An 11,058-nucleotide genomic window follows, 5' to 3' on the forward strand; every position below is an offset into this window, starting at 1 on the left:
CTTCATTCTGTTCATGGTTTAGGTCTCCAATATTTTCGAGAATTAGATACAAGACTAGGCTAGTTTTAATGTTCAAAATAGGCATATTTGTGCCCATTCAAGCCAGTAGGCTAGTACATCCAACTCTACATCTAAATGGACTACAGTATCAGAAGCAGTAAGGAATCTGTAGCTTACTAAATGTTTAAGTTTCCTAATATCTCTACTAGCTATGTTGGGCAAAGCTGATAGAACTAGTCTTGATATCAAAAAATCACACGCTTCCCAGATTAGATCGGTTGCTGCACGGAACCAATTTTATGAGGTAAAATCACAATTTATAACCTACATCAAACCATAAATATCAGGCAAGTAGGAAAACAGCTTAGTAGAAGAATCAAGCAAAACAGTCTAATTGTGGTAGATCTGAGTAATGCCATTTGACAGAATTCTACTTTAAAAATAGTAAGTCTGCCATTGATACCTTACTGCACTGATACTGAACATAGCCTTCTTTGAATATAATTTAAAAAATATAAATCATGCTTTCCTTCAGGTACATTCAACAGAACCTTCAGCAGTCCCTGCCACGACCAATACCCACCTCTGGATCCAATAACCCATTATCGGTGGAGAATCCTTAAAGTTTAACATCATGTGTGCGCACATCACAGAAAATGCCATAGAATTCCATTGCTTTTAACATGGGCGGTTCCTCCCAGTGCTCCGATATACTCCCTGCGCTAGACTCCTACCGTAGCATACAAATGAGTCGTACTAGTAAAACAAGCACTGACTGATTTGGACTTTGGAACTTCAGATCCACTGGCACTAAGGTGTGTTTTTCTAGAGAACAATAAAGCATTTCTTTTTTTCAAAAAAGAAAAAAACAAAGCTTGGTTCTAGTGTCAAATTGATGTAAGAATTCCAGGATTATTCCATGTTAGCATTTAATTCCACATTAGCACTGGCACTTATAATTCTTCGTTAGGTAATATTATCCAAAAGAACAGATAGCATAGCAAAGCAATCCAGGTTTTAAAACATTTTATTTGCATATTAAAAAAATTGTGCATTCCAATAATTAAAATTATTTGAACAAAAAAATGGCACTCGATTAAAATGCATTTTACAGCTCGCAGGACCCTGGTACAGCTTTGCGTATATTCGTGTGTTATTAGATTACTGTAGTCCCTCCTAGAATCTTCTTTCAAGAAACATGCAAGCTTTCGTGCCACCGGACCAGAAGCTGGACAGGCAGATGGAAAGGAAAGCGCCTTCGTTCAGCATCAGTAGTTTGCTCTGTTCTTTCTTTTTTTTTTTGGATGTGAAAGGGGCAGTACAGTCATTTAAACTTTATCCAACTCTTTGCATCTTACAAAGTTAAAACAGCTAAAAGAAGTAAAATAAGAAGGCAATGCTTGTGGAATGTACAGTGCATAATTTGGAAGGGCCCATTTCATTACGATTCACCCGCTTGCTTCTCCTGTTCAATTGCTACAAAATGAAAAGGGAGGATGGGTGGGGAAGGGGAAAGAACAAAAAGAAAAAAATTAAATGTGAATTACACAATAAGCATCCAAAATGCAAATTTTAAAATGCCAATGTGTTAAAATTTGGACTTTGCTACATAAGGAGTTTTATATATATATATATATATATATGTGCATGAAATTAAATATATGTATGGAAATGCATACTATTTGTTAATGAAACCCCCAGCAATATTAAGAAATTGATAAGAAAAAGCATACAGAAGGATGGTCTGACTTCTTTGTCTCTGTGGCCCACGCCCTCTTTTCTAAGATTTCACCTACTTTCTTTTGAAGGCAGTGGGTTTTTCTCTTGCGTTTCTGTCTTCTTCAACTTAGACTTGTCGAATTTCTCAATTTCAGCCATATCTGGTTTGTCAGACATAATTGCTGATTGATCTGTGTACAAAAGGACAAAAAACCCAGTGTTATAGCACACCACCCTTCCTTCCCTTCTCCAGAGAAAGTTCCTTCATATCAGGCCAGCCCTTTCAGCTTCTGCATATTGTTTAATGCTGCATAATAGCCCTTATTTTAAAACCCTATCTTCTATCTTTAACGTGTATTCAGGATGACAGATTCATCTATCTCCTGCGCCCGGGGGGGGGGGGAATCTAAGCGATCGCTGCACGCCCACATGGCAGGGTTTCTGACGAAGCAGTCGGGGGGGGAGGGCGGAGTGATGCATTCGATTAAAAAAAGCGTTAGAAGTGAAAATCATGCTAGAAATATAAACTAATCTGCTTTCTCCCGTTCAACAAACCGAACCTCATCGCTGGGAGAGGGCGTGGCCGCACAGCCATCTCCCCGTCTCTCTCCAGCCAGCCTATGCACGCGCGGCGATTAGAGGAAATCAAATAAAGGCTAATTTCTTCCGAGGACGCCAAAGCGGTTCGACGCCCAAGGGGAGTCCAGACGAGGCTCCCCAGCGCCGCCGAGCACATCCTCCATCTTGGGCGTCTGGCTCCGCGGTTCGGTCGGCGGGCGCCCTGCATTCTTCACAAAGAGAAGCCCCAACCACCGCCCTTCTCCCGGCTGCCGCACTTCCTCCCGCTCAGCACCCTCGGGTCCGCAAGGCTGCCTCCCGTTAGACAAAGACGAGCCCTGCCCCGCGAGCCAGACGGGCGGCCGCGGGGCGAGAAGGCGCAAGCACCGCCGCCTTCCACTTAGCCGGTCACGCCCAAGCCCCAGCGCTCCGCGGTCTCCTTCCCGGAGGCGCGACACGCCCGCGGTCGCCCAGGGCGCCGCACGGAGAGCGCGAGGCGCGTGCATCGCCACCCCCCCACGCCCCACTCCCTCCCCGAGCACACCCCGGAGGTTCTGCTGCAGAAGGTCGTCCGACCGAGCGCCTCCTCCCGCCATTGCACGGCGTCTCTCCGCTTCACAGCGCCTCAACCCCCGAGCTGCTCCACGCAGCTCCGCCGCCGACGGAGGCGTCAAGGAAGGGCTGCTCCACGCGCCCGTCCAACAAAGCGGCGCTCCATCCCCTCTGAATCCGGAGCTCGCCCGGACGCCACCCCAAGATTTTGACCCAGCCAGAAGGAGAGCTGCGAGGCGCAAAACGCGCACGGCACGCCCAAGAGAGCTTAAACGGCACCCTCACCAGTGAGACCGTCCCAACAGACGCAGCCCGAAGCCTTCCTGCAGCCGCTCTGAACCGTAATATAAAAGGAGCGTCTCTCTGCGTGACCAGTTATAGCCCCGCTTTTATGCAAATTGCAGTGATGTCATCCCAAATCTGCTTAACTGTTTCACCGCCGAGCCAAAGCTCGACTTCCCTTAAAACAAAAAAACACACACAGACACACACACACACAAACCATTAAGGCAATGTTCGGGCATGAAACGGAAAACCCCTCCCTCCAATTAACCCGCCCCTGAACATAGAACGAATGATGTGCCCAAGTTTCGGTTCTCCCGGAGCCAGAAATGTTGCGCGGGCTCGATTTCCAGCAAGCGCGTTTGCTAGCAAAAAGGGAAGGGCTGGCTTTCCTCAGACGCGGCTTTTATTCCCGGACTGAGGGGTGATTTCACCGTCAGGCTGCAGACCAGGAGCGCGCGCAGGAGGCCTAGTTCGGTGCGGGGGCTTGAAATCACGACGCAGTTCTATGTGCTCGCGGTCGCCCGCATCCCTTCGGCCAGAAATGCGGGGTGGGGGAGGGGCATCCCCGCAGCGTCGGAATTCAGCTGCGTGGCTGGGGATTCCGACGGCGCGAACAATGGCTGCTGACGGAGGAGCCCGTAGTAGGCAACGCCTAGATTCAATTGTTTATAGGAAAGCCATCGATGGCTGTTTTTTAAACTGGTTAGCTAGTTCCCAACCCTGGGGGAGCGTTTTTATTTATGTACGCTAAATGTTGGAAGTGAAAAAGCAAATGCACTCTGCAGTCTTTCTCCCGAAGCCTTTGCTGTAATAGTTTCAAGAGCTTAGCTCAGAGCTTCACAGAAGACAAAGACATTCACTTCCAGGATGATGAGCTAATTGAGAGTGCAAGTATGGCGTGGAGGTAACCAGAAGAAAGGATTATGAATTCTCAACAGGCATTTCCTTAACATTTGCAGGAAGTTGTGCGTCAGAGTTGTGATAGGATACACTCCAACCATAAACGGCTTGTAAAATTATAAGGAGCGTAATCGCGGATGTCTCGGGGGCTGCTTCCACGAGGCAGTCTGTTGCTCAAATGGTTGCCTATCGTGATATTCTGGAGATGCGCCTCTGCTGCTATTGAGCAACATCTTCTGCTTAATTAATCAGATCATGCGTATTTCCTCGTGTGTGGCGACCCCTCCTCCCCATTTCCTTCAGAGCAAGAAAGGGGGGATTCTGGCCGGCCTCCTGCTTTTGCAATTTCTTCTGCAGTCCCTGGCAGTCTCACGTGCCATGCTTTCTTCGAGGCTCAGCAGACAATAGCTCCAGTGTAAGGAGCTTCTCGTTCCTCTCCCCCTCCCCCGTTCTTATAAACCGTGCATTCTTGCATGTTTCTGTCTGGAAGAAGCACAATCTAAGAACCTATTGCAGAAGGAGGGAAGGGAGAATTTTGAAAGAGGCATCGCTTAGGTGAGCAAGGGCTAGAAATATTTCAGGTTTACTCAAGAATTCCAAGGTGACACATCTGAGAGATTAAACGTTTGTTATGAGAGTCATAAAGTCTGGAGAATATTGAGACAGACTTCTTTAGAGACATATGGAGGAGAAAGATAGGAAGAAAATACAATAAAAAAGCGTAATGTTTACATTGGCTGGATTGTTAATCAGAAACATAAAAGGACAGGCATCTACAAAATAGTATAAAAATAAGTTTTTATGTTAATTTTCCTTGAGGTGATTGCTTTATCTTTCACATTTCCCAAATTATTTGTTTGCATTTGTTAGCTTATACGATCATGAAAACTTGCTGACTGATTATCAAGGCCTTTTTTTTCTTGGATTGGCAGGGAATTCTTTTAAAACTCAGATTATGACCAAATCCTGATTTATGGCAACAAAAACAAACAGCTAACCATAGAAGTGCCTTCTGCAGTGTTCTTAGCATGTCAGTAGGGAACTCAAACTTGTTCCTCTCCTAACAAACCACAGAATGTTCGGTTCTGCTGCTAGGCAAACCAAGTGTGGGTGTATGAGTTCATTCCTGGTCATTATGTGGCCATTGGGAGTGGGGGGTGTCATATGTTACAAGAAGGTCTCTCTATGTAAATACCATAGGAACATAAAAATGTGGAACTTCTGTCGTGGAGAAGAACAGAAGATGGTTAGTTGTAACCCACTGGCCTGCAGAAACATCTGGATTCAATTCCTCATGTGATCAGGTAGGGCTAGAAGAGATTCCTACTCGAAATGCAGAAGAAACGCAGCCCGGCTAGGACAGGTTAACTTACAACTAGATGGACCAATTGGTCTGATTCAGTATAAGGCAGTTTTCTATGCTATTCGGAATGGAAGTACCCTGCAAGACCCTGAGTGAGTCTTGCCATCTATTAATCTTAAATCTATCAATCTCTAATTTTTCAGAGATACCACTGACAGAACTGTGATCTTCTGTATATGGTGCATACTGTATGCTATAATAGTGAGGCAGTGTTCAGACGACTTAGCCACATTTCATATGGCTAGGTTTGTACTACACACAGCCCAAACCAGCTGTGTTATAGCTTCACATGTTTGGGGAGCAATCTGAGAGTTGCCATGTCCCTTTTCAGTTCATCTGTGTCACACATGCCAGAGTGTCTGCACCAGATCCATCTCGAGCCTGGTGGGGGAGCTTTGGAACAACCCCAGCTGTGGGGCTTGGTTTATATCTGTGCAAATGTGTACAGCAACTGAGTTCATGTAAGTTATGCTCATAATTCATGATGAGGGGAAAATAAGCCAATCCTATGCTTCCTGATACTAACATTTTACAATAGATGCTGTTTTTGAAAGGACACACCCAACTATTCCTACCTCAGTAGAAATAGCTACATTCCAGAATTAGCCAGACCAGGTCTATCAACCATAGAATGGGAAAAAAGGTACTTTCTACTGATAAATTTTCTAACTTTGCATAAACATAGATGTGTTCTTGGAGATACTAATCATGCAGCGGTAAGCAGGCTCTATCAATAAAGCAGTCACAACCTAAAGCTCGAGGGTTAGTGTACTCAAACAGTAGATTATGCAGTAGAACAGTTTTTTGGGTTGTCCCACTTGAGTTTGCAGCAGAAGGCATGTCTGAATACTCTCTCAGGAGAATAAATCTCTATGGGCCAAGAACACCGTGTCCATTTGCAGAAGATACAGTCAGGCAATTCACCCCTTTAGCTTGAAGTGGTATAGCTTAAGAACAATTTTACAACATGATCTATGGTTTCTGCAAAGCAGTTTCCCCCCATGATTGATTACAATGCCCAGAATGCTCAGCTGGGAATTCAGGGAACTGTAGTCCAGCGCATTTGGAGTGTGCCAGGCTTGGGGGATGCTGTAGATACTTGTGTCACGGGAAAGATCCCCAGAACAATCTTGTTGTTCAGTCGTTAAGTCGTGTCCGACTCTTCGTGACCCCATGAACCATATCGTGCCAGGCCTTCCTATCCTTCACTGCCTCCCTGAGTTTGCTCAATTTCATGCGCATTGCTTCAGTGATGCTATCTAACCATCTCATCCTCTGCTGCCCTCTTCTCCTTTTGCCTTCAATCTTTCCCAGCATCAGGGTCTTTTCCAAAGACTCCTCTCTTCGCATTAGGTGACCAAAGTATCTGAGCTTGAGCTTCATTATCAATCCTTCCAATGAGCAATTAGGGTTGATTTCCTTTAAGATTGACTGTTTTGACCTCCTAGCAGTCCAGGAGTCTTAAGAGTCTTCTCCAGCACCACAGTTCAAAGGCATCAATTCTTCGGCGCTCAGCCTTCTTAATGTTGGCTCAAAGGTCCATTGAAAAATAAAGCTCTTAAGCCTTCCAAAATATCAGGAGGATAGGGCTTTGCCTACTTCCCTGAGCAGCCACTTTACTGTTATGATAGTTGCTGCAGAAAAGGACCAGCTTCTGGTCAATACCTCTCTTAATTCCCCTTGAGGTAGAACCTTCAGGAAGCCCTCACTGGATGACTGGTCAGGCCACTGTTTCTCAACCTTAGAAACTTTAAGATGTCTGGACTTCAACTCCCAGAATTCCCCAGCCAGCATTCTGGGAGTTGAAGTCCAAACATCTTAAAGTTGCCATGGTTGGGAAACACTGGGTCAGACATATGCAGAGCAAAGCAGTCCCTAATATAACCCAATGTTGCAGTGTTCTAGGTGGTGACAGGCACTTCTGAATTGGTGCCAGAAGCCTCCTGGCAGTCAGTACTGCAGCCATAAAATGGGTGTAACTCTGCTATTTTTTTTTTATCCGTTCAGTTTTGTCCAGTGCCTGGACAAGACCCTGCAGTTTTCTTGGCAAGGTTTTTCAGAAGTGGTTTGCCCTTGTCCAAGGTCACCCAGCTGGCTTTGTGCCTAAGGTGGGACTAGAACACATGGCCTCTTGGTTTCTAGACTGATGCCTTAACCGCTACATCAAACTGGCCCTCTAACTGTATTATACCTATATACCAAAAAGCATGGTAGCTACTGATTGCATGACTGAGGGATCTAGTTATAATTCTTAAATGAATATTTGTATTAACAAGTGCAGCTAAGACCAGACAGAGCCACAGAGGTGTTTCCTTACCAAAATTGCCAAAGAAAACAGCTTTGGTTGTTTATATATACAGTAGAGCAAGTATTCAATTAATCTACACTATTGGACTGCATAGATGGCCCACAAAAATTAGTGTTTCGTGACTTGGCTTCCCTCCTGTAAAGTGTTGCTGTAATTGTAATAAATGAAGAGTTAAAGGTCAAGTTATAGTATTTGGCACAGGAGCCAAATATAATACTAATAATGAGATGAAATAAAATTATATATTTTATGATACATGTTTAGTCTTGTATGTAGAATCTATACTGAAATTGCTGGAAGAAATGCTCTCTTTTTAAAAGGCACAGAGCTCACATTTTTCAATAAAATGGGGGAGTTGGGGTACGTTTAATGGATTTCATTAAGGGTCCCCATATGTTTCCCAATAATATGGATGTTATGTGAGGATCCCGTCCCCACTTGCTATAGTCCTGGCTCAGCTTCGTGTAGTCAGATTTCCTTATTCCACATATTCAGAAAAACCATTAAGCCAGTTTTCTAAACACCATGAGACTAATTTAAAAGTCGCCATTAGGATTGTTGGCTTATTGAATTTATAAATAGCTTTATAAAAATGTGCTACAATTTTGTATACTGTACGTCACAGCAATGTTTCTCAACCTTGGCAACTTGAAGATGTGTGGACTTCAACTCCCAGAATTCCCCAGCCAGCATGCTGGCTGGGGAATTCTGGGAGTTGAAGTCCACTCACATCTTCAAGCTGCCAGGGTTGAGAAACACTGCTCCACAGTATCTGTTGTAGTAAATAATACTTTTATTAGGACCAGTGAAAATGACACTGAGTGTTACTTTGTCAGAATGCTAAGTGAATCCAATTAATGTATCATAACAAAATGCATTTTGTCTACAATCTCCAGCTTAAAACTAATTCTGGGCTGCAGAATGCCTCCTCGTTATACTAGGTGCAGGGTTGCCCACAGGTGTGATAAAAATGCACAATCGCAAAACGTGAAAAAGGGGTAGGACTTCTATTATACAAGCTTTTCACCATCCTGCCTGTTTCGACCCCCCCTCCCTGCCGGCACACACACACACCTTGACCAGGAGACTTAATTTTTGAATTCTCTTGCTTCTTCCCCATCTCTTGATTTGCACAAAATCTTGCTCAATGAAGAATTCTGCAGAAATAAGAAGCTTGCACACTCTTTGTATTTTGATCCCTAGTAAGCATATTACCCAGCAATGGATTTTGGAGTTTTGTCTCATGGACAAATGCAATATGATTGCTTTTTGTACTTTTTCTAGGCCTTCAAGTTCTCTTGCATTTAATTAAGATTTAAAAGATTACAAATATATGCTGTTTCTTTTTTTTTATTGTGTCTTGCAAAAACCCTAAAACCACAAGGCTTGCACTTCTCACAAGAGGTGGGAGCTCTGCTAGAGAGCAGGTCTCTCTCATTTCTCTTTCTTTTGCTTTACTTCTCACTTCTAGCAGGCAGTTTGCATATTGGGAGGAGAACTGTGAAAGGACAGCGTCTGGATCTTAGCCAAGCCTGTCACTTTTTATGGATAGTGGGATAGCATTAGAGATGAATGGATGGATGGAAGGGAGGGAGGGAGGGAGGGAGGGAAGTGCAGGACATTACTACTCTACCTGCGGTACAGCTGAGAATGCTGAATGTTCCTCTGCTGAAGATGTATTTCATTTTCTTTGATGTGTATTTTTCTTCTGCTGTTCTAATTTTGCAATGGTGGTTTTGTTATTAATTTTATTGCATGAAATTGTTTGATTAAGCCATTTGGATAAAAATATTATGAAGATCTCTATTATAATATTTATCAAATATATACAGTATACCCCAACTTTAGTTGAAAATATTAAGGCTGGGATAGATATTCACTAGTTATCCAAATAAATAAACATGCTGCTGCTGCTGCTGCTGCTGCTGCTGCTGCTGCTGCTGCTGCTGCTGCTGCTGAGACCAGACTTAGCGACCAGATAGATGATCTGTCCTAACCTGGTCTTTCAGGTCTTCCAATGGTGCACTCATTGCCATTGTAACAGTCCATCTACCTTGTTGCTGGTTGTCCTCTTCTTCTCTTTCCTTCTACCTTTCCCAGCATTACAGCCTTTTCCAGAGAGCTGGATCTTTGCATAAAGTGTCTGAAGTAGAATAATTTGAGCCTCTGACTCATAGGTTTACGCTGTCCTGGTTCAATAAGTCATAGTTAAAAATTAACTATAGTTTAGTTTTTTGTCATAATTCGCAGTTGGGATTAATCCAGAACTGAAAGAAAAGTAACAATCTCCTTCTGATGGCCTTCCAAAGTTTAACTTAGGCTTATTTCATAGTAATAAATGTATTGTTGTATCTAAATGCAGCTAAAATATTAGTAGTCTGAAGCTGACTGAGGCTGGGATGCTAGAGCTTCAGGCAATTACATCTGAATTTGGTGAGACAGATCTATGAACAAAACAGCAGACTCCAGCAAGCAATGATCTATTATGAGTTGGTGTTGTATTAAGATACGTGATCTTGATCGTCTCTTTCTGCTTAGCCTTGTGTGTCTTAGCCTTTCTCTGTGTCCTTGAGAAACAATAGCATAATGTTAGAGTTTAGTAGAGGTAATTGTCTGCTTTTTGTCTGAATGAAAAAAATAGTATAGAAACTTTTAAGACAACCATTTTTGTCTTCCTGTGCAGTGACTCTTGAACTCTTTCTTTTTAAACAAAAGGACAATATCCTTTTGAATCACTCTTCCTTTTTACTCTCAAAGCATGTTGACAGAGCAGACAAAATGTAGCAAGATGACCATCACAGAAGTTAAAGCCTTGCCAAAATTATAACAGAAGACTGCTCTTGTTTGAAAAGCAGTAGAAGTCTAGACAGGTCTGTCCACTCTAGCGGGAGTCTTTTGGAGTTCAGATGGAATTACTCTCAGCAAATGGCTTCAGGACTGCAGCTGAGTCCTATCTAGGCATATCTCAGATAGAATCATATTGTCATGAACAATATTTCCTATGTTTGCTGCATGACCCATCATGATCTTTACTTTTTTTAATGCTCTTCTTCCGTATACTGGCAAATGTAGCTTCATTAAAGCCAGGCTAGCATGTATTTCTTCAGTACTGCGATGTGAGACCATACAATCTCCTGGAAAATACAGGCAGCAGTAATAGGCAAGTTTTTATTTGGAGGTGTTTGCTGCTTCTGAGAGTCTCCTTAAAGAACTCTTATTAAACTGCTGAGGGAAATATTTGAAAATAGCTAATCTGTAGAAAGACAGAATAGATACAAAATCTGAATCCTCACCAGTCTCTATTCTCCACTTTCAAAATACTCTCATGGTTGAAAACACACTTCTACTGAATCAGGAATGTCCATTCCTATTG

At 43.2% G+C, this 11,058-nt stretch overlaps 1 protein-coding gene across 1 annotated transcript; it reads right to left on the reverse strand.

Annotated features, from left to right (window-relative positions):
• Positions 1-1,009: 1,009 nt before the first annotated feature.
• Positions 1,010-3,271, reverse strand: TMSB4X (thymosin beta 4 X-linked). The gene is made up of 3 exons (XM_007426916.4): positions 3,115-3,271; positions 1,797-1,910; positions 1,010-1,476 (listed from the first exon to the last, which is right to left on the reverse strand). Exons 2-3 carry the CDS (start codon positions 1,894-1,896, stop codon positions 1,442-1,444), a joined length of 135 nt encoding a protein of 44 aa, XP_007426978.1. The 5' UTR covers positions 1,897-1,910; positions 3,115-3,271; the 3' UTR covers positions 1,010-1,441.
• Positions 3,272-11,058: the final 7,787 nt, after the last annotated feature.

Source organism: Python bivittatus, unplaced genomic scaffold (assembly GCF_059951505.1).
Source record: "Python bivittatus isolate LINGU-HERP-01145 unplaced genomic scaffold, Pbiv_v1 ctg000350_np1212, whole genome shotgun sequence".
NCBI classification, from domain to species: domain Eukaryota; kingdom Metazoa; phylum Chordata; class Lepidosauria; order Squamata; family Pythonidae; genus Python; species Python bivittatus.